The sequence below is a fragment of the Carettochelys insculpta genome, chromosome 10 (genome assembly GCF_033958435.1).
Source record: "Carettochelys insculpta isolate YL-2023 chromosome 10, ASM3395843v1, whole genome shotgun sequence".
NCBI classification, from domain to species: Eukaryota; Metazoa; Chordata; order Testudines; family Carettochelyidae; genus Carettochelys; species Carettochelys insculpta.
The window spans coordinates 17,493,681-17,521,489 of record NC_134146.1 but is presented as its reverse complement, the minus strand read 5'-3'; the positions used below and the strand labels follow the sequence as shown (position 1 = coordinate 17,521,489).

The window sequence follows — 27,809 nt, the reverse complement described above, 5'->3', positions numbered from 1 at the left end:
CACCTTCACCTGCGCCGGGCGGGGCCGAGTCAGCCTCTCCCGGGCATTGTGGGAAGGCGGGATGGGCGGCAGGCCGCGCACCTGGCACTGAGGGGAGCCGCCAGCAGCAGCGACCATGGTGAGTCGGGGGCGGGCGCCTCCTGGCTGGGACCCCGGTCCGACCCCGCAGCGAGCCCGACCGCGGCAGGAAGTGGCGGCGGACTGCGGCTGCCACGGCGCCTTCCGGCCGCAGCCGGGGCCGCTAGGGGGCGCTACAGCCGCCGGCCTGGCTCGCCGGGCGCCGCTGGGCAGAGCCGGCAGAGACGCGGGGCCGCGATCCTGCCTCTCCCCCGGCCCGGGCGCCTCCTGTCGCTGGTGCGGCCGGGGCTGGCGGCACAGCCTGCAACAGGGGTGACCCCCGCGGAGGCCGGTGGGGCGCGCGCTGCTCGGATGTGGCCCCCGGTCCCAGCCACGTTCCCCGAGCGCCCGGCCGCACCCCCGCGGCGCCCCCGGAAACGACGCCCGTGGGTCGGAGACACACCAGCTTCCCGCCTCGTCTTCGGCCTCAGCCCCTTCCTCCGCCCGCCCAGGCCGACTTCTACCGCGGCGCAAAACGCCGTCTGTGGGGGGGCTACTTCCCTCTCGCCCCCGGCGGAGCATGTGCTTCCCGGCCTGGGAGCGGCTGCCTTTGGCGTTGGCTGTGCCTGGGGCCGCATGGGCGTTTGCGGGTTCTAGGCTTGCAGCAGATGCCGCTTTCCTCCTGGGGGCGGCTGTGTGGACCTGCCGACGTCGGGTTCAGTGAGGCCTGTTATAAGGTGTCTGTAGGTGACTAGGGATCAGTTTAAGCTAAATTAAAACGAGTGTGTCCGCAGGGATTTAAACCGGTTTAACTAAACTGGAGCAGGTTTGTGTCCAGTAACCCCTGGATTTAAAACGGGGGTTGCGTTCTGGGCAACCTCCACATAAGTCAGATTTTGTGTAAATTGCAGAGGGGGAGTTGAGAAGATGCATGGAATTCCAGCCGCCCACTTCCCCTGGCTCTAGCTGCTGGCTTCCCCCGAGTGGGAGGAGGGACAGCCACGTGGCCCCGGGCTTCTCCCAGCTGGGAAGCACATAACTGCTTGCAGCATGGTTTCTCCCAGTGGGGTAAGCCAGGAGCTGGGGGCAGTTTCGATTTGCACTTAACTCGAGTTAATGTGAGTTGAGCACAGATTGAAATGGTGCTGCTTGAGGATTTACTGTGTAGGCCAAGCCCTAAGGTTCATGCTGTTCTCTGCCCATGAAATAAAGGAAGCAAAATGTTGTGTAGTCAGTACAGATTGTTTCCACTGGAATTTTTTTTAGTTCAAACACCATGCAGGCATTTCTGTGTGTCTTCCATTTTCTCAATATTTACCTCTGCAAACAGTGTTTGTTTTCTTAAAAAAACAATCATTCACAAACTGCCTCTGCAGTGCAGGCATCTGGCATAGGTACTAACTAGGGTATAATGCCCTGAAAGTGAACCAGCTACCCAACAAAAGTGAAATTGACTAAGATGGCTTTGATCCAAGGGTCAGGTATGAAAATCCATAGTGCTAAGCATATACTTAAGCTAATCAAATGCCCAAAGTAGAAAGTTCTCGATCAATAGGAGAATTTTTCGTTGGCCAACCTACTGCCTCGTGCGGTGGGGGATGGTGCACCAACAAAAGAACCCCTCCTATTGCAGTGTAGACATTAGCTACACTGGTGTTGCAGTGCAACTCTGCTGCTGTATTTAAATGTGGCCGTACCCTACACTAGGGGTGTCCAATAGGAATTCAGAGATCGCTATGCTTGTGGTTGTTGACTCTGAATACATGTCAAGTCCCCCCCAACCCCCCGCTCTAAGTAAATCCCCTCCCCCAGAGCTAGGCACATCCAGCCTCCCTCCCATTCTAACTCAATGCTGGCGACTCACCAGAGCTGCTGGGGCCACCAGTGCTGCTGCCATGCTCTTCTCCCACCAAGCGGTGGAACGCGTGTGCACAGTGGGCGGACAGTACTGCCTGCCTGCAGCTCCCAGGGGAGCCTCATTTAAGGGCTCCAAAAGCCGCATGCGGCTCAAGAGCCATATTCGCCACACCGTGGTATCCTGTTGGCCACATGTGGTGAACATCTTGGGCATCCCTGCTCTACTCACTGAGAGAAGCGGGGAAAAAATTGGTTCAGATTTTCAGAATTCTGGTGTTCATAATCTGATCTGTTTTTAGACACAGGTAAAAAAAATTTTCACCTAAAGATATCTAATTTTTACATGAACAGCATTCGGTATTGCTATATCCAAAACAGTGCTCTAAAAGAGTGAATCAATCCACCAAAATCACAAATGTTACTTGAAAATCACGAGATTTTAAAAAAGATAATAAATTGTAAGGGGGGCGGCATTTGCTGTTGGCTTTTGAGACTTTAGATTGTATGGCAAAGCTCAGAATTTTGTGCAACTGGGAGGGTAGACCTTCAGATTTTCATATAACTTGTAGCTGGGTCTGTAAGAAGAACATCAAGTCTGAGGCTCACAAGATTACAAGAAATGGAAACTCTAAAGCCAGGTCTACACTAGACCTTAAAGTTAATTGTAGATACTTAATTCCAGTTATGGCAGTTGTGTAGCTGGAATCGACTTATCTACAGTCAGTTTACCTGGCCAGCCTCACTGACGAGGTCAACCGGAGATTCCCTTATTCCTTACGAGATTGAGGAGCACAGAGGTTGTCTGCTGACCCCTGCTAGTTTGATTTCACACAACCCCACTAGGCGTGTGAAATCGAAGCCCAGAAGATTGAGCCTGAGCAAGTAGATTGTTTGGATAGTGAAGACACACCCTCAGTGGCCCCTTAAAGTACAAGTGTCACTAGAGCAGAATAAGCCACCCAGGTTCTGGCTCTGGGTCATGTGTGTTATGGGAGACATTCACTTGATCAGTCTGCAACATGTGCCTTTTTCCTCTAAAACATGAGCTAGATTTCACAATGCTCCCTTCTAAAAATCTTCAGGTCAAGTTTTGTGGCTGCTAGTGTTGCCTGCAAGCTGAACATTTGGACAGCTGCCGAGAAGAGATTCAGGTGTCACCCAGCTGTGTTTCTACTGCTGGCACACATCTGCACATACTTGGTGCACATTGCCTCTTGGGAATAAGACAGCATCTTTTAGTTAACTGACATACAGTGTTTAGGCTTCTGTGGTTACAATGAAAAAGTAAAGTTTACATGCTGGCAAAGTAATCTGCTTCTCTTGCTCCATAATTCACATTTCTCACTGCACTGGCCCAGTAGCATACTTATTCTCAGTGCCTTGTTTCAAACTGCAGTGCAGTCATGCTGAATTCATGTGGAGTGCTCACTCTCTAGAGGCTTAGGCTGGGAGGGGATTGTGGAAATTCCAGTTGGCCCAGCAGTCTTTACAAATGAATGGTCTAGTCCCTGTGTCCCATTGTATCTCTATCTGTATGTCACATTCTGACACCTACTAGCCCAGCCATGCCTGCATGGCTAGCACCCTTTTTGTGATTCCCCTATCATTTTAGTTGGTAACAATACATATACATGTGAGTGGGGAAGACTGAGCCATGCATATTTCCATAAAAACAATACAGAAGTTTTCCCACATTCTGCACAACAAACATTAAAAGGAAAATGTCTTAAGCACTTAGGGAGTGTTCAGTTATCCATTCTCAGCCCTAGAAAAGCACTTTTGTTTTGTAGTATATGTTTCAGCCATTGTCAACTCTCAGAACTGCTGATTAGAGCTGTTGTAAACACAACTCTAGCTTATAATAAAAGTGCATCTATAATAGGTGCAGGTCTTTGCCCCCGAAAGCTTATGCTCCAAAATAACTGTTAGTCTGTAAGGTGCCACGAGACTTCTTGTTGTTTTTGAAGATACAGACTAACTCGGCTACCCCTCTGATACCTATAATAAGCATGACATCCCTATTCTTCTCAACCCAGCCATTCCCCACTAGCCCAGCCCAAGAGATAAGCTTGTGGTTTGCCTAATCTTAACTATTCGAGTTCCTGGCAGATCCAGAAGGTGTGTGTGTCATAAGGAGCCAAACTCCAGAGATGAGGAGGATAGTCTAACGTTTTTAATGCTAGTCTAGAGAACCAAGTTTGATTTCTTTGTCACACTTCTACTGTCAATTAGTCTGTGCCTCAGTTTCCCATCTAAAATTCAGCTAGGCAATGAAGCAGGAATGGGATTAGAATGTGTTGCAGCTGGAAGGTGAGTTAGGCTGTTCATTTGATTTTGTTCAATCTGAATCTGTACCTCTGTCTTTTAATACTGTCCCTGTAAGGTATACGTTGGAAAGATCTCCTGTAATATGAGGAACTGAAACTTGTGGCAGGACAGAGGGTGAGCTGCAGAAGGGAACAAAGGCACACCTGCCCTGTCAGTCCCATGTCATGACTCATGCTGCTGGATGGTTCAGAACATTCTTGTTCCACCAGACACTGATTTCCTCAGGCTGAAACATTATGGTATCAGCTGGGTGAGAAGTTACTGAAACTTGATTGCTTTTAAGTGTCCCACACCCCATAATCAGTCAATCAGAGAAGGGTGCTGGGATAAAATTCCCAGAGCACAGGCCTTTGTGGTGGTTCAGATGGAGATAACTTTTAGCATACCCAAAGTTATGGGGACCTTTGAATGGGCTGTACAGAGAAAAATAACTATCTGCCACTGTGAATATGAGCTTAATTTCAGATCAGTTTCTCCCATTGCACAGGTGTTTAGAGAAACAGTTAAGAATGGGAAGCCTTGGAATTTGATTCTGCACTGGAGGTTGAAGGAGCAGATTGAACTGTGAGATATGGATATTTTCTGCTCCACTTAAAGTTCTTGGTATAAACCTCATTACTTAAGGAAAAAGTCTGTCTGACCAAGGGCGGTGGGTATGGGTTTTTTTTTTTTCCATGCTGAGTCATTTCTTTATCTGTTGCCCTTTCAGATTGTTGTTCCATCACTTACTCCCTTTGTACTTACGGTAACAGAACAGTGACTTTTCAGAAGTGTACACATAGTTACAAAAGCAGCTCTGGGCAGAGAGAGGTGCTGTTTTGTGGTGACAGTGAGCTTGGCCATGAAAGACTGCAGTTTGGGATTAGACTGCCATGAAAACCATGGGTGGGAGATGGCATGATCCTGTATAATTGCTCTGAATGTATTAAATGCTATTGCTTTATATAACCTAAGAGAATCAGTAGGACCACCAGACCCATTCAGACTCTCAAGAGCTGAGGTTAAAACTTAAGGGTGTCATTTTCTGAAATGTACAATGAGTCTCTCTTGTTTTTAGCTAGTTTGAATCCTTGTAGTGCAATCACAATACATTCCACAATTGCTTAGTCCAAGCCAGTTTTTAGGGAGACTTAAGGCCTGATTCTTCTCTCACCTACACAGGTGTGACTTGGTTGGGAGTAACTTCTTTGTAGTCAGTGGAATTATCCAGAGGTAAGTGAGAGGAGACAAACAAGATAATATTCTAGTGAAACCTAGCAGTTCAGGCTTGGTATAATCAGTCTTCTAGGTTGAGATAACTTTCAGGGACTGTCTTTGCTCATCTGTTTGAAAATAAAATCCCTTTATATCTGATACACCAAATCCTGTCTCTTCTCTGTTGAAATGCTATGAACCTGACCTCCTCTGGATGGATGAGGCTAGTCTTGCTGCTTGCCTGAGCATTACGAACCTGCCCATATAACTGATGAGCTCTGAGATCAGGTCAAGAGGACCTGGGCTTGTCGAAGGCCAGGTCTACACTAGCAAAATACGGAAATTTCAGGTATGCAATTCTAGCTATGACAACTGCACAGATAATCGACTTACCTGAAAACAACTTACCTGGCCATCGTCACCGAGGAAGGTCAACGGGAGAGTTTCTCTCATCTATTTCAAGGAGTACAGTGTTTGACTGCTGACCCTGATGGGTCAATTTTGTGTGTCCCTACCAGGATGGAAACTGGAGAAGGGGAGTCTGGAGCCAGTACTCAGCTTGGGGATAGTGCATGACTTGTCTCTTTGAAATGTAAGGTTTTCATCCTGCTTAGCCAACTATGGATTATCTATTGCTACATGTTATAAAACTGATCTTATTTGACTGACAGATGTCACGGCCAGTAATTTATTAATAAAAGGGATAAATCAAATATGTTTTGACCCTCAAAGAACACTGCATAAATAGGACATTAGTGTTTTGCTTGTACACTGCAGTACTTTCACATTCATCACTATAGCAAATTTTTTTTCACGGTATGACTTCATGAGCACATCTGTGAGAGTGAGGCACATGCTGTATTGTGTCCTTGTTTTTGAAAAGAACAAAAGCTGCAGTGAAGGAAGCGGTGTCTGTAACTATAATGTATGCCAGCTGTGGTTTGTGGTCTTAGGTTCCGTAAAGTAGGAGGGAGCTCTTGTGGATGTATTGTGACTGTTTGCTTAGAGCAAATATTGGAAACTAGGAAAAGGGAAGAGACAGAATAGAAAGAAAAGCCAATGGTTTCTCCTTTTCTAATTGTCTGCTGTTTCTCAGATATGTTTCTGTTGCAGGAGTAATAGTCTAACCCAGGGTTTCCCAAACTTTATATAGTTGGGACCAGGTTTTTTTCAGTACTACTTTTGGCCACCCAAAAATCTAAACATATATTAAAAAATGAATGAAAAATGAATAAAATTTTACTGTTTATTATTTATTCACAATAATAGTACATAAAAATACAAATCCTGATGTAAAATACTTAAGTGCCTAACTTATTACCTTAATTACAATTCAACCAGTGGAAGGTCGGGCCCAGCAGGTAGTGGTCAACGGCTTGATGTCGGGAAGGCTGTCGGTTTCTAGTGGACTGCGCCAAGGTTCAGTTCTGGGTCCTGTTCTGTTCAACATATTTATCAATGACCTGGATGAGGGGTTGCATTGCACCCTCAGCAAGTCTGCGGATGACACTAAGCTAGGGGGAGAGGTAGATACGCTGGAGGGTAGGGACAGGGTCCAGACTGACTTAGACAAATTGGAAGACTGGGCTTCAAGAAATCTGATGAGGATCAGTAAGGATAAGTGCAGAGTCCTGCACTTGGGCCGGAAGAATCCCAAGCATTGTTATGGGCTGGGGTCCGACTGACTCGGTAGTAGTTTTGCAGAAAAGGACCTGGGAGTTGTAGTGGATGAGAAGCTGGGTGAGTCAACAGTGTGCCATTGTAGCCAAGAAAGCTAATGGCATATTAGGTTGCAGCAAGAGGAGCATTGCCAGCAGATCCAGAGAAGTGATTATTCCTCTTTTTTTGGCTTTGGTAAGGCCGCATCTGGAGTACTGTGGCCAGTTCTGGGCCCTCAATTATAGGAAGGATGTGGATACACTGGAGAGGGTCCAGCGGAGGGCGACCAAAATAACTAGGGGGCTGGAGCATATGACTTACGAAGGAAGGTTGAGGGAATTTGGACTGTTTAGTCTGCAGAAGAGAAGACTGAGGGGGGACTTGATAACAGCCTTCAACTTACTGAAGGGAGGCTGCAAAGAGGCAGGAGAGAGGCTGTTCACAGTGGTCACGGATGGCAGAACACAGAACAATGGTCTCAAGATGCAGTTGGAAAGGTCCAGGTTGAACATTAGGAAAAACTTTTTCACTCGGAGGGTGGTGAAGCATTGGAATGTTCTACCCAGGGAAGTAGTGGAGTCTCCATCCCTGGAGGTGTTTAAGTCTCGCCTCGACAAAGCCCTGGCGGGGCTGATCTGTTGGGTTTGGTCCTGCTTAGAGCAGGGGGCTGGACTCGATGGCTTTTTTAGGTCTCTTCCAGCTCTGTTGTTCTATGATTCTATGAACAGTTGTAAAGTTTATTTATAGCTTAATGAGATGAATACAAGTCATTTATTATGTGTGCACTTTTTAGCTTTTAAATAACTAAAAAGACAACTAATGGGAAAGATGATGATGTTTTGCATCACACAGCACCTTTATGTCAGCAGCAAAAGAAAGTTTTATACTCAAATCTGGTTCAACATTCAATCTATTTCTCTCTTTATTTTTGAAGAAAACCAAAGATGAGAAACTAGTTTCACACTTATGTCGTAACTAAAGGCATTAAGAATTTGACTGCTTTCTCAGATAAATGTGAATATTCTTTTCTACAACTCAACCAAAATTCAGTCAAGGAGAGTTTATCAAAGTTCTCTTTTAAGGCAGAGTCACAAGAAAGTCCAATTAATGAATCCATTTCTGATGCATTCAATTGCAATATTTCTTCATTTTCAGTGTCAACAATAAACGGGTTCTTAATCCACATTTTACTGGCGTCAGTTGGAGGAAAATATTCATTAAAGCTTGATGTTAGCCCCAAGAGATGTTCTTTGGTTGCTGCAGAAGTCACATCTGAGATATTAGTTTCAGCACATTTTTCTTGTAATTCAGTCAAAATACAAAAAAGATTTAAAGTTTCCCTTGCTAAATCCTTGCGCCCATAAACAAAGTTTTTTTAATTGTAGTTTCAACTTTTCCGTGAACTTTGAAAATATTAATTTTAGTGCCTTGTAAATAAGAACATAAGAACAGCCGTGCTGGGTCAGACTGTAGGTCCATCAAGCCCAGTATCGTGTCTTCAGACAGTGGCCAATGCCAGGTACTCCAGAGGGAGTGAACAGAACAGGTAATCGTCAAGTGATCAATTCCTTGTCACCCGTTTCCAGCCTCTTGCAAACAGAGGATAGGGACACCATGTGTGCCCATCCTGGCTCATAGCCATTGATGGACTTATCCCCATTAATTTACCTAGTTCTTTTTTAAACTCTGCTGTAGTCTTGGTCTTCACAACATTCTCCAGCAAGGAGTTCCACAGGTTAACTGTGTGTTGTTTGAAAAAGTATTTCCTATTGTTTGTTTTAAACCTGCTGCCTAGTAATTTCATCTGGTGACCCCTAGTTCTTGTGTTGTGAGGAGGAGTAAATAACAATTCCTTATTTTTTTTTCTCCACACCAATCATGATTTTATGTACCTCTATCATAGCCCCCCTTGATCGTCTGTTTTCCATGCTAAAAAGTCCCAGTCTTATTAACCTCTCATAGTATGACATACATTCCATATCCTTAATCATTTTTGTTGCCCTTTTTAGAAGCTTTTCCAATTCCAATATATTTTTTCTGAGATGGGGCAACCAAATCTGTACACAGCATTCCATATGTGGATGTACCGTGGATTTATATAAAGGTAATATGACATTTTCTATCTTATTATCCATTCCTTTCTTAATGAGTCCCAACATTTTGTTAGACTTAACTCATTTAAAGGACAAGATGTCGCACAAGTAAGCCATCATTGTTAACCAGTCAAATTCATGAAACCTGTCTTTAAATTTAAATATAACATATTTTGCCGATGGAGAGTGTCGCTCTAAGAGCAATAAAACTTCATCCTTCATTTCAAAGAGTTGTTTCAAAATGTTTTCTTTTGATAGCCATCGAATCTCATAGTATAACAACAGATGCTCATTTTCACTTCCTAATTCTTTGCACAAAGCAGTAAAAATTCTGGAACTCAACGGGCAAGATTTTATATAATTTATAAACTTCCCACATCTTTGAAGAGTAGAACTCAAAAGTGGTGGTGTAGTTTTCACAGCTAGTGTCTCTCTGTGAATATCGCAATGCAGCAATGCACAGTCTGGTGCGACAGCTCGAATCTGGGGGACAAGCCCAGTGCGAGACCCTACCATTTCTTGAGCCCCATAACTGCTCAGTCCAACACATTTTTTCCAGCCAATATTGCTTTGAATAATAAAATCATCGATTAGTTTAAAAAATTTGTCAGCCATTGTTCTTGTTGGAAGTGGTTTAGAAAATAAGTGATCTTCTTGAATGGAGCTTTCATAATCATACCTAACAAAACACATCAAATTGGCAGCGTCTGCTATATCAGTGCTTTCCTCCACTTGCAATGCAAAAAACTGACTATTCTGTATTTGACGTATGAGAGTTTCCTCAATATTTTTCACCCTATCTTCAATTCTTTCACTGTATCATTAGATACAGACAGCGAACCCACCTGATTTTTTTTTCCATCCATAAATACAGGATGTAATAATACGCAATGCAGGAAGTATCAACTTTTCGCCAACAGTATATGGATAATCTGTCTCGGCTATTTCTGTTAGCTTCCTATGAAGTTTCAAAACTAAGTTTTTATTTGAAGAGCATATAGAAAGTGCACTTTCATGCTTATTTTAGTAGAAGATAATTCATTTTTCTTATTTATGAAAAAATCTGTGGGCTTACTTGCATATTCTGGATGTTTGCATTCCAAATGGCATTTCAGTTTGGATGGTTTCATGCATTCATTGGATAGTTCTGCGTGACAGATTATACATAATGGCAAGTGCTGATCACTACTAACACTTCTATAAAACCAAATTTCAAATACTTATCAGAATACTTGTGGGTCCAAGAAGCTTTTATCTTCTTATTCTCGCTTGTATTAGGCTGTACATCATTCGAACGTTTGATAGTTTTATTTCCAGTCATGTTCTTCAGCCATTTATCCACATTGAAGACAAAAACGAAAGGGTATTTAATTGAAAATAAATGAAGAAAACTCAAGCAGTTAACCTAAAAAGACATGTTGTAGCACCGCACAGAAACAAACCTGGACTGCCGTGACATGTGAGACAAAAACTAATGACAGGCTCGGCTGCATGAAAGCGCACGCGCAGCAGGCGGAAAAATAGGAAATGTACCAAATAAACAGGATGGCATGATAATTTGAATACTCGCCAGCAGCCGCCGCTTCCCCAGGGCTCCAGGCGGGGCGTGCCAATGGCTGCCCCTTCCCAGGGACTTCCAGGGAGGAGCGCAGGCAGCTGATGCTTTCCTGGGGCTCCAGGTGGGGGAGGGCCAGCGACTGCCACTTCATGAGGCTCTGGAGCAGGGACCGTTATTTTTTTTTCCGTGGACTGGTCCCGATCCACGGACCACGCTTTGGGAAACGCTGATCTAGCCAGTGCTTTGCAGTAAGATTGAGCTCAGTGTGTGCTACTTTACGGCAAACTGGAATGGAGGAGGGGGACAGATGCAGAGGCTCTCCCCTAGTCTCCTTTAAAAGTAATTATAAATGTAGTGTTTACAATTGCATGTTGCATGGACACAATAATAAATATGTAAGACTGGAAGGGACCTCCACAGGTCATCTAATCCCTTCCCCTGCACTGAACAAACACCCCGACTGGTGTTTGTTTAACCTTCTCTTAAAATTTCTAGTGATGGAGATTCCACAGCTTGCCTAGATAACTCATTCCAGTGCTTAATTGCACTTATAGTCAGAAAGCTTTTCTTAGGCTTTGGCCTACAGTAGGGAGGTAAATTGATTGTAGATACACAGCTTTAGCTATGGCAGTTGTATAGCTAGAACCAATTTGTCTGTGATTAACTTACCTAGCCATATGCACAGAGTGAGGTTGATGGGAGGAACTCTTCTGTCGATCTCTCTTGCTCCTTGCAACATCAAGGCATACAGGTACCAGCTGCTAACCCCAGATAGTCTGATTTTGCACATCTGTACACGGTGCATGAAGCTGAACTCCAGAAGATCGACCCTGACTGGGTCAATCTTCTGGGCAGCGTAGACATACCTGAATGTGTAACTTAAAGCTCCCTTGCTGCAATTTCAACAGATGACCTTTATAAAAATCCTGTCAGAACTTGCACGTTATTGTCATCTCCTCCCTCAGCCTTCTCGATTGCAGACTTAACAAACCATTTTTTTCCAATCTTTTCTCATAGGTCGTGTTGTTTTAGATCTTTAATCACTTTTGTTGCTCTCTCCTGGACTTCAGTTGTTCACATCTCTCCTGAAGAAGGGAGCTTGAAATGGACACAGTATTCCACTTGAGGCCTTTTCACGCCAGGTGTGTGTCTAGAATGGAAAGCCCAGCTATACCCCTAGAATGAATCAAGTGTCCATTACTCGTACGTTTAAGTGAATATATAGACCAGGGGTCTGCAACCGGTGACTTCAGAGCTGCGTGCATCTCTTTAAGGACTTCTTTGTGGCTCCTGACACTATAATTTCAAAGTTTTAAAAACAAAAAACTGCCTAATAATTTTCAGTAAACGGTGAACCTGTAAAAGTCTGGCAATGAACTCATCTCTAAATAGCAAACGATATGTGATGTCAAAATGTGGATAACTCCCCCTTTAACACGGGCAGTGCATTGTGGGATATGATATTTTATCTGTGTTTTAATCGTGTTGCTAATAAAGTCTTGATTTTGAAAAGGCAAAGGCATTCCTTCTGTGAAGGGCAACATGCATTTTAAGAAAGACAACTGAAATTAAACGTGATGTACAATTGGCATGATTAAAGTGGGTTTGGGAGTGAAAGTTGGGAATTCAGTGGTACAATCACATGTAAAGTGTGAGGAAATAGAATATGTAAAAAGTTTAATGTCCTGCAGTAAACATGTATCACATTACAAATCAATGTGTGTGCACTGTTCTTAAAATAGGGGTTACAGAAAGTATGTTTGACGTTATTTATTAAGGGCCATGTTGTATTCACATGCATTGTGGTCCTTGAATTGAGTTTTTACCAAGTTTGGGAAAAGAGAGGAAAAAAAAAAGCTCTTTGTGCCGTTTTGGTTGCTGACCCCTGGTATAGATTGTAACTGGTTGGGAATTTTTGACAAAACTGTTTCAAAAACACTGATTCGATTAAACCAAATCTTCAGTCTTGGAAGGTTTCTCAAGTCCAGGATGGAATTTCTGGGAGAGAGGGAGGGAGTTACCCCAGAGTAGGCAATAGCCTGCTGGTAGGGCCCCACTATGCATGTTTAGAGATCTATGTTTAAAATCCCTGTTACAGGGACATGGCCTTAGGAGTATCAAATCCCAGGTGAGTGCCCACACCACAGTGTTATAAAGTCAGTCTCTGTCAATGAATGTTTATAAAAAGTGGAATATCTTCAACAGGAGAGACTGCCTCTGATCTGGTGGTTGGAGCACACACCTGGTGTGCAAGAGACCCAGGTTCAAAATTTCTGTTTCCATCCAGCTCAGCAGGATTTGTAATCTGCCCCTTCCCCCTCTGTGCCTCCCACCGGCCCCAGGAGAACAGTTTTCTGCTCAACTCTAATTAGACGTATTTGTTTGCTACAGAAGGATATACAATGTACACCTCCACATGTTGGACAAAATCCAATAGCATGTGCTTAAAAATACAGCTTACAAACGCAAAATTGTGGCTACATTTTTTTCAATGCTTTTTTTGATAATAAGATACTGAAAGTAGCTGCTTGAGTGAAAAGGTTTAACATTGAAAGCAGTTGGGTAATGGTTACATTTGCTCCCGGTGTGTGTGTGTTCACTTAAAAAAAAAAAAGTGAATATTTTAACCTTTTAGACGTTTTGAGTCATTCATTTCTAAAATGTAGTGTGTTGTTTAGAGTCACTTGATATTTTCAGACCCGAAGGACGGTAATTATGTAACCAACTAGAGCTAAAACAGAACCTCCTTTCACTATTTGCCACACTAAATTGCTCTTTCAGGGAACCAAGTTACTGTTCTCTAGATATAAGAAACATCTCACTGGAGGTTAGTCTGTCCTGAACATCAAATGGTATTAATTATGCTACGGCAAACTAACAACAGTAAATCTCATTTGTCTTAAGGAAAGCCCTTGTTTGATTTTGTTTGTGTTTCTTTACAAGGAGCGGAGGGGATAATAAGGGGTAAGGGACAGTTGATAACCATGGAATCATAGAATTCTAGGGCTGGAAGGGACCTCAGGAGGTCATCTAGTCCAGCCCCCTGCCTAAAGCAGGATCAGCCCCAACTAAATCATCCCAGCCACAACTATATTGAGCTGGGACTTAAAAACCTTTAGGAATGGAGATTCCACCACCTCTTAGTAACGCATTCCAGTGCTTCACCAGCATCCTGGTGAAATAATTTTTCCTAATATCTAACCTACCCCCCACCCTGATAACTTCAGACCATGGCTCCTTGTTCTGCCATCTGTCACCACTGTGCAGTCTCTCTCCATCCTCTTTGGAGCCTCCTTTCAGGAAGTTGAAGGCTGCTACCCTCAGTCTTCTCTTCTGTAAACTGAATAAGCCCAGATCTCTCAGTCTTTCCTCATAGGTCATGTGCTTTAGCCCCTTAATCGTTTTCATTGCTGAACCCTCTCCATTGCGTCTACATCCTTTCTATACTGGGGGGCCCAGAACTGGACACAATACTCCAGATGTGGCTTCACCAGTGCTGAATAGAGGGAAATAATAACTTCTCTAGATCTGCCAGAAATGCTTCTCCACATGCACCCCAATATGCCATTAGCTTTCTTGGCTGCAAGGGCACACTGTTGACTCATATCCAGCCTCTCACCCACTGTAATCCCCCAGTCTTTTTCTTTTGCACTGCTATTTAGCCAGTCGGTCCCCAGCCTGTAGCAGTGCTTGGGATTTTTCCCAAGTGCAGGACTCTGCATTTCTCCTTATTGAACCTCATCCCATTTCTTTTGGCCTAATCCTCCAATTTGTCTCGGTCACTCTGGACCCAACACCTACCTTCAGTGCATCCACCTGAACATCTACCATCTAACCCTTTTGTCTCATGAAAAACTTAAATAATTTGTCCCCAAATTAGGCCTGTGCTAGTGTAGTATGTTGGGGGCTGACCAAGATTCTCATGTAAACTGTTACTTTTTGAAAGATCACAACAATAAAATATGAGTTCAAGTGGCTGGCTTTGCAGCTGGAAAGTTCATTTCAGAGCTGTGGTAACATCAGTGGGCAAGAGCATCCCACCAGAGAGAGGTTCATTTCTGTTTCTAGCAAACATTTTTTGCAGGCGGGTGTTTGTGTGCACGCTTGCAAGACAGAACATGTGAGTGAACTGTCTTGTGGATCTGCTGTTCTACTGGGATTTAGCAAGCAGTTCAGGCATAGCGGGTGAACAAAGGGTTGTTTGATATTTCATGTCTGACGTGCATGAGTGCTCACTGAGCAATGGGTGCTCCACGCTGTTGAGGGAAAATGGCATTCCGATATGTGAGAGACTAGCTCATTCTGTAGCAAGCATTTTCCATGTTATGTTGGTTTTGGTGGCTCAGCAATGTAGTGCGCAAGGCCACTTCTGTCTGGTAAGTTTTCCCAGAAACTGCCTATTTCATTAGGGTCCCCCTCAGACTCAAGCCGATGGTTGCTGATTCTCCCCACTTTATAACTTTCGGCCCAGTGGTTAAAGCACTCAGCTGGGATCAGGGTGCAGATTCCCTGGAAGCAGGGGTGGAGATGGGGAAGAGGAGCGAATTTAAACAGCGGTATCCCACCCTTGGGCTTTATCCCCTGAACTATGGAATTCTTTTGTTGTGGGGCTTCTATTGGAGCTCCTCATTTGTGTGTAAATGCATTTAATAGTCGCTGATGCTTGGAGGGGTATAGAATTGCCATTACCTGCTCCTGTCTGTGTCTAGGCTGCTTTGAAATGCTGATGACCCGGTGTACCAACCAGTTGCATTCATCCCCTGGAGGTTAATGCTGTGCTTTTGAAAACACAGTATCTTAACATAGGCCGTGAATGTAACTTGCTGTGCAGATAGCAAAATTATACTTACCCCCACCTAACCCCTGAGCCAGCAGGGAACTCTATGTATAGCATGTGCTGAATTTGTTTGGTGGTTACCTTTACAACTTTTATAACCTCATGTCAAAACAATTTAGTAGCACAAATGGAGCTATGCTGGTGCATAGTCCTTTGATCTAACTCAGTCCATTCCTTTTTTATTTAGGTAACTCACGGGGACACCATTAAAATTACTAGAATTTCAGTAGCTACAAAATCTCATTCATTTTATCAAGTGAAATAGCAATGACCATTTCCTGGAGTTTTACTAATTCTTCCACAGGGAGGTTAGAATAAAACCTTCCATCTTTTCCAAAATGATCAAGTTTTTAAAACCTTCCTGATTAACTCACAATTCTTAGTTTCCAGATAACTTTTTATTTCCCTACCACCATGACAGACACATTGTCAAGGACAGAGCATGTATACACAGGCCTTTGTGTGAATTCAGGACAGTACTTTCAGATGTTCATATGTTAGACCTCTCAGAAGCAGGAGGGGCCTAGAATTCATCATACAGAACAACACAAAGACATGGAAGATTTGGGGCCATCAGTTTCTCATACAAAACAACTAAGAAACAAACTTGTAACCAGATCCAGTATGAAATAGGGATGCTGTGAATAAGATGCTGAATTTTCTTCTGTTGCCAACACAATTGTCTGTAAATGCTCTTCGGAAAAAAAAAAGTGTTGTCCAGTCCATATGTAGAGACATGCAATGTGTGAGAGAGATGCCATGTGTGAGGGCTGTGCCCAGTAAGCCAATTTTATCATTATTCTCGAAAGAATGACAGCTAGAAAAAGCAATGTTGTTATATCCTGAATATGCTTAAACAATTATTTTCTCTGCTGGTGCTTATTAATTTAAATATTTAAACAAATCATTCTAAAATGAAGAAAACATGATAAAAGTTGGTTTTCCTTCCCCCTGAGCATTTTTCAGCCTAGAATATTTAAATGAGCATTTTTATTAGCCACAGAGGAGTCCTGGATTATGAATAAATATTTTGTGTAAAAATCCAATTGCAGCAAGATTGGAAGCAGGATATTTTTAAGATACTTCATTGGTGTATTTTTAAGACACTTCATTCTGTTTACTGGATGTATTTGTAATTTACCCAAGTGCAAGACTTTCTTTACAGAATGCTTAATTGTAAACCCACATCTTAACTGTAACCTGAAATTTTAATCCTTTAATGTTTTAAATTGTCCATAGATAAGACCAAGGCACATCCTGGTAGATCTTCAACTGACGTAAGTCAGAGTAGCTTTATTGATGTCCATGGAGCTCCATGGATTTATACCACTAGAGGGTATGGGCCAGCGTTTAGATACGGAATTTGAGCATTTCATACCCTGTCTAGAGCTGAAAAAGCAGGTCTTTGCCTACAAAGCTTATGCTACAAAATATCTGTTAGTTTATAAGGTGCACCAGGACTGCTTGTTTTTGTCTAGAGCTCGACTCTTGCACTCGCTCCTGCAGTATAAAAGAGTCAGAAACAACATTCCCTCCCATGTTTTCCATCCATGTACAGAATAAATTCTGTTCTGTGCAGCAAGACATGAGGACCACCGGTTGAAACAACTGCTGTCAGCTTGGCATTCTGCCAATCAGCTGGGCAGGGTTTGACTCCCTCCTGATTGGCCACTCCAGCACACCGTTTGCAGGGAACACTGATCAAAAACCCAGCAAATTCACCCTTCTCACAATTCTCTGTGTAAGGAAGGACTTCCTCACCCCACAGGCTGTAAAGTCACCATAGCACATGTCCCCACCCAACTCTGCTGTTGGGAGATTTTTGTGAGGGAAAAGCAAGTCACTGCTCTGCTCTGCTCTGCCTCATCAGTCCTCAGCTGATAGAATAGCTCCTTTGGGCTGTGGGCAGCTGGCAGAGGCAACACATGGTGGTGCACAGAGGGCCACATGCACCCCAGCGTCAGCCCCCCTCCAATTGACTGTCAGCACCATGCCGCTTCAGGTTAGTGTGGGGCAGGCCCCACTGCAATCCCTTGGAGCAGCACGGACCAAGAGGGGGCACTACCCTGCACTCACCGAAAGCGGCCCAGGACTTCTGCAGGAATAGGCAGGTGGGGGTGGAGCAGGGACAGGAGGGAGAGGGGAATGAGTGTGAAAGGGGTGGGGCGGGTATGGGCAGGGCAGAGGCGCATAGCCAGTGCCTCCTCTGGAATCCCACACCAGTCACCACTGGCAGCTGCGCCACAAGTGCTCTTCATGTGTGTTAGAACCAGGTTGATTTCTTGGCTTGGCCCATTGTCGGGGGCGGCGGGGGGTGGGGAGGTGAGACATAGAGGTAGTGCAGAGCTACTTTCTCCCTCCAGCTAACAAGTCCTGCCCCGGAGAATCTGTCCCAGTGAATCTGGGCCCATTTGTCTCACAGAAAAGTGGGACAATTTTGAAATGTGGGCATGGGGTAGGATTTTGAACAGCCTAAGAGTCTGGTGGCATTTGTATCCAGGAATTTGGTTCTGTCCCATTTTTCCCTTCACTCCCCCAGGCTAGAAATGAATGTTTATCAAGGGGAGCATATAATAGTTTTTAATTTGAAACCAGCAGTTTGAACCAAAGTGCTGTAGTCCAGTTTTTGCTGTGCTTGGTGATCTTATTTTTTTAAATAGTTTAGATTGGACTTGGTTTCCTCCCTTTTAATGAGTAGAACTCATGAGTAATCTCATTACAATCAATGGGGCTATTTACCCAGTGGATGCTAACGTGAGTAAGGATGCAGAATTGTATGTGTACTTTGGGCTGAGCTGACAGTGCCACCTATTGGTAAGGGTGCCTAAAACTTCCCATTATGAGTCCCTATCTTCAGTTGTCTATAACTTTGTCCAGCTTTAACCATCTGGGCTGAAATTTTCTATGCAGGGTGCCTGCCTGAAGCTCTGCGTTTTTTGAACGTTTCCAGCCCAAACCAATTCAGCTGTTTCTGAGAATATGGGTTGAGGGAAATAAATTGTTTTGCCCAGGTTAAAATTAAAATCAAAGAGAACGTTGTCATTTTTTTTAACAGCATGGCCATCCCCATGTGTTTGGAGAATGGATGTGAAATTCCGCCAGGGGTGACCTTAGATTGAGGGCTGTGTCTTGGATGACAAGAAGAGGATAGCACAGCCCCTCATTATTTTGTCTACCAATTATGCTTAATATTTGACACCTCAGTTTTGGCTTAATAATTTCTGGATCCTCTTTTTTTCTTTTTGACCAAGCATGATTTTAACTCGGTCCTTAAGTTGTATCAATGGGCCTTTTTGTTCAGATTAATTTTAGTCTGTTTCATATTTTTTCGCATCAGTGTATGTTGTTATAGGTTATTGTCACATATTATGAATGTTTACATACTTGTTACAGTAGAGCTCCCAGGCCCAATGAGCAGAACGGTCCTTCCTGCTAATGAAGAGGTCATAGGACTGTACTAGGACCTGGGCACATCTGAGATATTTTAGTATATGTTCAGGTGTCTTTCATTAGAGTTATGTAATTCATAAAACTCAATGATATTTAGATTAGCCCTGAATCTCTGGACAAAAAATAAAAATCATGCATCTAATTGCACCTTCATTTCTTTTATATGCTTAAGAGAGGAATGCGTTTTACTAGGCAGACTTTGGAGACGTATGGTAATGGTGAAATTCATGAGAGCTTTAGGTGCTTAAGCACAATATGAGCCGTCTACACAGGGGCGAATTGTTTTTTGTCAGCTGGTGTCTTTTCTTTGTAATGAAGAAAAGAATGGCAGTTGAATTGTCATTTCCTGGAAAAGTAATTGCACGTGACCTGGTATTATCATGTTGCTTTGTTTACTCTAGATACGATTTCTACTGCTGTTCAGCCGACAAGGGAAATTAAGACTTCAGAAGTGGTACATAACATTACCTGATAAAGAAAGGAAAAAGATCACGCGTGAAATTGTTCAGATTATTTTGGCTCGCAATCAAAAGATGAGCAGTGTTGTCGACTGGAAAGACACAAAGCTTGTTTATAAAAGGTGTGAGTAGTTTTATACAATGCTAATAAATTTGTGTATGTGTATATACATAGAGAGAGAGACAGACACACACACCACTTATCTGTATTTCTACAAAAAAGCACATGAGGAGCAGGGAATGCTGTGAGGATTTGAAAATGCTGTATACAAGAGCCTGGAACTAACAGTAAGTAAGATTGACTGTAAACAAAATCAGCTTGCCTTTCCTCATTCCATAACTTGACATGGAGAATTGCCATTTGAGAAATACCAGTATTGCTTACCACTGAAGGAAAAAAGGAAGTAAAAATTGATTAACAGTTCAAATTATACAAAATGCCGTGTCAAGTTAATCTTGCTAATTCAAAAATATAATGCTGAAAAGCATGTCATGCTTTGTAAGTGTGCTGTAAAGTTACACAGTATATTGAGGAAGCTTCTGTCGAATTGCATCTTTGATGTATTTACAATTCTGGAACTTGTGCTTTCTCCAGGTATATGAGCTTTTGCGATATCTTTCCCTTTACAGTTACAGGAGAAAAATGAGGGCCCTAGGACGGTGGTCCACTCCTATTCAGCAAAGCATGAAAATTTCAGCATGTTCTGAAGTGGTTTGCTGAAAGGAGTGCAGTTGGTACAGGTTTAGATGCATTGCTGAAATGGGGCTCGAGCCATTACCCTGAGAAGTATGCTCAAGCGGATCTTTCTCCTCCCACCTTCTAAAACCTGATTAAACATAACTGTTACAAATCAGCAGACAGAACTGATCAGCACAAATAGTTACGCATCATCTGTTTCTTGAAGAGCGCATAAACTAACCATTTGGTTTCCTGAATAGTGGCCCAATTCTATGTTCTTTCTATGCTGCTTCTTTTAAAACACAAAATTGTTTTACGTCCCAATATAACACATCTACAGTTGGGGCATTTGGGAAGATTTTTGTCATATGCCAGTTGGTATTTTTAAAAGTAGTTCTGAAACATAACAAATCTGCACAGCTTTTTTACATAAACATAACAGTAAATAACTGATCTAATATGTTTAAAATAAAGGTGATGAGAGAGGAAAATCAACTCAGCTGTTAAGCTACAGCTATTTTAGACGGTTTACAGCACTGGCGCTTCAGTGATTTCATTACACCACTATATGCTCTATAATATAATGCTTCTAAGTCAGTGGGATAGAGTTCTTGGCTTTACTTAGGAGGTTGAACAAATGGTGGGAGAAGTTGGCTTCACTCCTTCAACCTCATAAGTAGTGGGAGAAGTTCTCAGGCTGACATAGCTGGCGCTCAAGTCAGTGTAATGTATGTTGCTAAGGCTGGTGGCTTTTTCACGTACTTGAAAAACAAATTGGTGTAGACATAGCCTTACTGTAGAGAACAGATTTGTACAGGTGGAGAAATGAACCAAATAATCTGCGTGGTTGAGTTGTTACTTCAGGTTTTACCAACCAGTCACCTGTTTTTCATTTTTATTTTTGTAGGTATGCTAGTTTATATTTTTGCTGTGCAATAGAAGACCAAGATAATGAGCTCCTGACACTAGAAGTTGTTCATCGATATGTAGAACTGCTGGATAGATATTTTGGAAATGTAAGTTTTGTTTTTTTCTTTAAGATAGTTGTGCTCCTTTTTGCCCTTTAGTTATTTGTCACAAAGCCAGGCGTGAAATTCTATGTAAATGTTTTTAGTCAGCCTTTCCTTCTCTCTTGCTTGCACTACACCCACACATCCAGCATGAGGTATATGAGCAGGATATGACAGTAAAATAGTGCCTAGGCTATTCTAGGGAGTTTACGTCCAAATCATAGGCAGCACATGGGCGGGATACCTGAGGTGGGCCACATGCACCTCAGGTTGTTCCCTTCGTACTCATGGTGAGTGCCACGCTGCTTCCAGTGAGTACAGGGGAAGTCCTGGCCCTCCCCTGCAGTGGTGCACACTGACCATGCTACTCCTAGGCCGCACTGCTGCAGATAGAAGGGTGGGAAGAGATGAGCAGGGGAAGGACAAGGGTGGAGCAGGGGCATTTTGCTGATGCAACCCCTACAGTCCCAGCATGGGTCACCTCTAGGCCAGACATTTCACATGCCAGGAAAGAATTTGAATATTGTGTAGGGGCAGGACAGGGGTGTGTTTAAATTTTCAGACCTGACTTTTTTTTTTTTTCCGAAGTTTGTATCAAACAGGAAACATCACCTGAGGGAACGAGATCAGCAAAGGGTGGGGGAATAATGAGGTGATACAGGCCGGGTTAGAGATGGGCCATTGGTAGTGTTGGATGCTACAGGACATCTAGTTTTATTAATACTTTTCTACCACATTCTCTTGAGTAGTTCGTTTATCTGACTTCCCATTGACATAAATCATTGTGCTGTCTTCCATTGTCTTTGGTCTGTCAGAAACTGTTAAAATGTTTGTGACAGGGAATATGCCTTATTCTGTGCAATGACTGTTAATAAGTATTCCGTAACAAAGTGTTTAAACAAATGTGTTTGTACTTGGTCTTTCATAAAGAGAACAACATGATTTCACTAGTGCTGAATCTGGGATATCACCTAATATTTAATGTTTCTATTTCTCACTTTCCTGTCTGCCACCAGAGTGCATCCGTTGAATAGCTTTGGCAATCTGTCGCCTCTAGGAACACAAAAATACATATAATGCTATAATACTATGCCTAAATGTGTGCTTTGCTTCATCAGGTATGTGAACTGGATATTATCTTTAATTTCGAAAAGGCTTACTTTATTCTTGATGAGTTTATAATCGGTGGAGAAATACAAGAAACATCAAAGAAATCAGCAGTGAAAGCCATAGAAGACTCTGATATGTTACAAGAGGTAAGGCAGAAGCACACACCTCCCTACAATTTTCTTGTCTGACAGGAGTAGTGTTTGATATCTCAACGGGTCCGAAGTTTAGCACGACAAGATATTTACAAACAATGGCAACGTCATACACTTAGCTCAATCCTGTGGTGCTGTATTATAGTATGAAGACACTTATATGCTGTTGGTGGCTACTCTGAAAGTAGAATGGTTGTGATCAGTACTGACATGTCAGTTGCTAGATTTTAGACACCATGTTAAGAATTTGTTTACGACAATTCTTAAATGTTTGATACTTTAACATAGCTGGCCTGGATGTTCAGGGGTGGGTTTGTTTTTGTTTTTCTTTTATCGTTTCACTAATAAATTGGCAGATGTTCTACTTTGTAATACTGTATCAAAATCAGCACAAGTACGTGCTGGTTACCTCCAGTTTTTCCATAACTAGACCGTGTAATGGTTCCTCTGAGGAATAGTTATAGGACTTGTATTCAAAGACCTACAGGAATGAGCTTCATTTTCTTACATTGTAATTCCCTGAGTGAACCAAGAATGGGAAGATCTGTGAAATGCAATGGAGGATTCCACTTTTATCAGTGTGGAAGAAAATAAGTGGCTGCTGGAACTTGTTAGGGAAAATTACACAAATAGGCCTTTTGCCATCTTTTTCCCCACCAGCTTTTTCAGTACAGGCTGGAATTTGCAAATGCTGAGAGGGTAATAACAGCCAGGAAAGGCTTAAGAGTGGCATGCCTATTGCATGCCTCTCTTGCCACCCATTCTATGCTGAGTTAAGTGGAAAGGCCTCTGGTGTCTGCTTGATCAAAGAGAGAGCTCTGTTTTGTGTTTGACTAATACTCTCCATCCCGGAGCAGGGGCCTGGGGGAAGCATAGGCAAGGTACTGGTTTGCTTCTGAATCGTTGAGGGAGCCCATCAGCTTGCAGTAATGACACGTACAGAAGACCAGCTGCACACTAGGGATGTAACTGGTTAAACACTAAGTTTAACCAGTTAACCAATTAAATTGAGTGGGGAGGCATGGCTGGTGGGAGCACTGCCTCAACCTAGCTGGGCTGCCGCAGACAGGAGCTACTCTGGCCAGGCTGGAGTGCCCCAGTCTGTGGTGCGCACAGAGCTGCTGCCTCCCTGGCTGTGGCTGGCCAGATAGGGCTGGAAGAACTCTCTATCCATGACGGGCGGGATGGGGAGGTTGCTCCAGCCCCCACTGGTTAACTGTAACTGGTAAACGTCATCTGTTTAGAGTGAAGCTTACCAGTGACCCGGTTAACTATTAACATCCCTACTAGATACAGCAACCACATATGCAAATTTAGATGCTCAGTCTTAATGGGGATTTAAAGTATTATTTCTGTAGCCGTTTAATTGATGAGTGTTCATAGGGCTTGGATTTGATGGAGATTTTTCCAAAACCTCCAACCCTGTTCAGAACAGGGCCAGATCCCTACTGCATTTCCTGGTACTTTACAAGCAGTAACACCTCACTTGCTATTTTTCTTTTCAGACAATGGAGGAATATATGAGCAAGCCTGCCTTTTAACTTTAAAACCTCCTGGAGGAACAGAGATGCTGCTTACTACCTGTAAAATTCACTTGTTGAAATTGCTTTTCTATGTGCCAGACCCTCTGAGAAATACCAAAAACCAATAACTAAAGGGATTTGCGTAGCAGTCAAAATGAAGGTCAGCTCCAGCAGTGTATATTGTTCTATATAGGAGTTTCTTACAACTGTTGTTATACTTGATCTAGCCACTATCCTCCTCCTTGACTAAATGAGTTTTATACAATGGCTTTTAACTGTGAACTTCTTCAGTCTAAGAAAATATTTGCAAAAGATATTTATACTGGTTTTGTTCCATCACTGATTGCATTGGTATACTTTTGTAACAGTATATTTTTGAATGTAATGATTATTCTGATCTTCTAATATTTTTTCTTAAACACTGAGATTTTTTTTTGAGAATCTGCTTTGAAGACATGTTACTACTTAGAGCACGCAGGATTCAAATGTAGCTCTTGAACTCATCCTCTTCTGCTGCTTCCTAGTACTGTCTTCATTCTATCACCTGCTCTTGCACCCAATAAAAGGAGAGCTCTGCTGTCCAGTAAGCATACTGCCTTCAATTAATTCCTGAAGGCCACATTTCAGGTCTAAGCAGAATCCTGTGATCTGCTGTGTCCCTCATGTTTCTACATGGCTGTTAGAGTCCTCTCTCCTGTTATGTTCTGATGGCTTAATTTCGTGTTTTTCCTCACCCTGCCTCACCATCTGATAAAATCTTCCTCTTTGCTAAATCATAGGACCAAAGAAGAAGCTAGCTGATAGAACCCACTGGGAGGGAAGGTCTGAAGAGGATGAGAGTATTCCCAGCAAAGAGAGTCAGAGTCCTGTAGAATTTACTTGTCCCTCAACTCCTAATTTAGTTACTTTTCGTGACTGGAGATGGCTACTCTTCTCCTGCACGGTCCCCTGAAAACTAGGCATTGTAAAGTTTGCATAAACATAGAAATAGCCTTTTTCTTAAAAGTTGCAAGTGGCCTGATTAGGTTTAGAATGGACACTATAAAAAAACCTGAGTGTAATTTTGTAGACAATGCAAAGAGGGAAGAAACCAAGAATAACAAGACGAGATGAGAAGAGTCAAATATTTCTTTATGATAATATTTTGATAAGGCATTTCAGAAGAGGAAAAATAGCATGTTACCGTGGCTAGTTTCCATCCAATGATGTATTTTTTTCCTGTTGTATTGATCTTGAGTGCTTTGACCTGTCTACTTTGACTGAACTCGCTTCACTTCAGTAATTATTCTACTCTAATAGGTTTCAAAGTTTAAAAATTCCTTTTCCTGCTAAGTTTTCTTTTCTGTATTTCATCACATGGTTCCTCTCTGGACCCTTTCCAAATCATGAAATTGTCTTCTGTATAATTTAGGAAATTCTTTATTCTCCCTCTTTTATCATCCACAAGTACAGGTTTGATCTCTCTAATATGTTTGTTTTTCTTCTTCACTTCCTGTCATCTTGGGGTTATGGTAGAAGCCATATTTCGGTTTCTTTTTCATCGTTAATTTCTTGAATTGTTGTTCTAAATATTTCCCAGCTACCTCCTTCACAATCTGTGTCTGTTTTACTGATTTCTAAATACTTTGACATACAGCACCGACTTCAGTTACCAACCCCCTTCTTTTCTGTCTGTGTTCTCTGTTAGTCAGACTTGTGAGGAGTCAGTTGGTAATATTGTACTGCTCACTTGTTCACTTCTCTAGCCATCTGTTTTCTCTGTATTGATGTCAAAGTGATACTTCCAATACCATGGAAAAACTGAAAACACTGGAGGCTTTAAATAGCTCTGAAACATTGGTTTAAGCTTTCAATTACGTGAAACTGGGTGTCTGCATATTATATCATTGTGGTTTGAAATGCAATAATTTAATAATAAAGTCAGTATTTTTAAATCAGTTCATTCCATATATAGACTTTCACTTTTAAATCATACAATTGTCTAGCTTATTTTATGCCAATATGCAATACTAATAGATTGATGATTACCTTATTCCTCATGTAGCCTCAGTGAGCTCAAACGGAGCTGCTACAGGGCTAAGATATTTCTTAGTGCAGGTAGGAGTATCAAAATAATGGGCCTTTGTGGCGGCTCTAACAAGGAACATAAAGTTTCACCTACTGCTTTACTTTATCTCAAGTGGAAATAATACATAAGAAACCTGGAGGGATGCTTTATGAAGAAGCACTAAACGAGAGGTAGGTGCTTGTGTAGCCCACATCATATCTCAGTTAAATAGGGTGGCCCAAATTCTCTGCTATGCCCAGTGTGGGGGACTGCAAGGGAGCTGCTTGTGGCTTCCTTATTGTTGGTTTAGATCAACCCTAGACATGCCATAGACACTGCATAGATTAACACTTTACAAGGTCGTGTGGTTCATGCTAGCTGGCTACAGCTCTCCAGGGGCTGGCTAAGGGATGTTGAAATACAGTGAGCACTAGCTTTGGTGCCTTCCCACCAATAATGCTCTGTATTCAAGGGCTACAGAGTGGAAATGATAGAAGCTGTTGAGGACAGCTCTCTGGTCTGCTGTGAACTCATCAGGAGATGGAAACCAGCTACCTTTCATTCCTGTTGTGCTAGGAGCTTAGCTCTGGCAACATGGTGTGGCTAAGTCACGGTTAATGGGAAGGCACAATCCTACAACTGTCGGCCCATGAAGGTTTTAAAGAGTGAAGAAGATGACTCTCTATTTAGAATGGTTCAGGAGGATTACACCTGGATGGTATGGGAACAATTAGGGTTCAGGAGTATGGAACCTTGGATTTATTCACTTTCTGCCCAGTGTCAATAACTCAGGTAACTTAATTTGTATTGTTGTATAATAGCAAAATACCCTATGTGCACTGTAGAATTATTTTTAGACCAAATCCTGCAATGCTTTTGTGGGTAGGTGTGCCCTTCTGTCTACACAGAGTGTCTCTTCAAAATGATTGTGTACAGGTGCAAAGATGAGGCTGCATTCAGTGCATTTCAGGAATGGGGGCCATAACCTCCTATTACCTTTCATCTTTGTTATTCTTAAAATGGTTTTAATTTTGTACCTTGGATTTCTGATTGTTACCCAATTTGACAGTATTGGTCTTTACCCTGCTGAATTTCAAACTCTTGGTACTTTCCATCCAGTGGAAAAAATAAAACGTTATTGGGCCTTTAAGAAAAATAGTTTGCTGTCACTACTGGCTGATTATCAAACAATTATCAATAAATTGATCAATAATACCAAATATCTAAATTCTCCTTGCTTTCGAGCTTAGAGTACGTTCAGCATCATTTTCTCAAAATAACCATTTTACGTAAGCATGTTTTGGCCTAGATTTCTTTCTCTGCTCTTGCCAGCAGTGTTGACTATAAGATTTTCCATTTTCTTATTAGCATTCTCTGGTTGTGGGATTCTTCCTGCAATCTTGTCATCTACCCTTAGTGGCGGCTGGTTTTCTGCAATGCAGCTAATTGTGACGAGTGGGTTGTGTCATCAATGAATGAATAAGGGCAATTAGTTAGATATCCATAATGGATACGTGTCCATATTAAAACTAGTGACAGCTAAGTGAGATTTTAGGGGGGATGGAGGAAGTGCCCAAATACTGGAAGACCAAGCAATGCCTCACAGATTTTTACTGTATTTGTGGTTGGTATTTTGTTCTCAGTTTCTAGCTCACTGAAGCATATTGGCTGTTTATAACTACTTTTGTATGGTTGTTTTCCATTGTACTCCCGTGGAGCATAGGTCATCTACAAGTCTCCAATTACTATTTAGGTGGGACTCAAATTGGTGTGTAACTTCCCAGTATGTTTAACAAA

At 42.5% G+C, this 27,809-nt stretch overlaps 1 protein-coding gene across 1 annotated transcript; it reads left to right on the top strand.

Moving 5' to 3' along the window:
* The first annotated feature begins 62 nt into the window (after positions 1–62).
* Positions 63–27,172, top strand: AP1S3 (adaptor related protein complex 1 subunit sigma 3). Its single transcript, XM_075003994.1, has 5 exons — positions 63–118; positions 19,435–19,613; positions 21,078–21,186; positions 22,299–22,436; positions 23,948–27,172. The coding sequence occupies exons 1-5, from the start codon at positions 116–118 to the stop codon at positions 23,981–23,983; spliced, it is 465 nt and encodes a 154-aa protein (XP_074860095.1). The 5' UTR covers positions 63–115; the 3' UTR covers positions 23,984–27,172.
* The last annotated feature ends 637 nt before the right edge of the window (positions 27,173–27,809 follow it).

Bases quoted from the DNA above. Each gene is read 5' to 3' on its own strand.
- AP1S3 (XM_075003994.1), top strand. The intron at 19,614-21,077 runs GTGTGAGTAGTT...TTATTTTTGTAG, and splicing joins ACAAAGCTTGTTTATAAAAG to GTATGCTAGTTTATATTTTT. The intron at 21,187-22,298 runs GTAAGTTTTGTT...TTGCTTCATCAG, and splicing joins TGGATAGATATTTTGGAAAT to GTATGTGAACTGGATATTAT.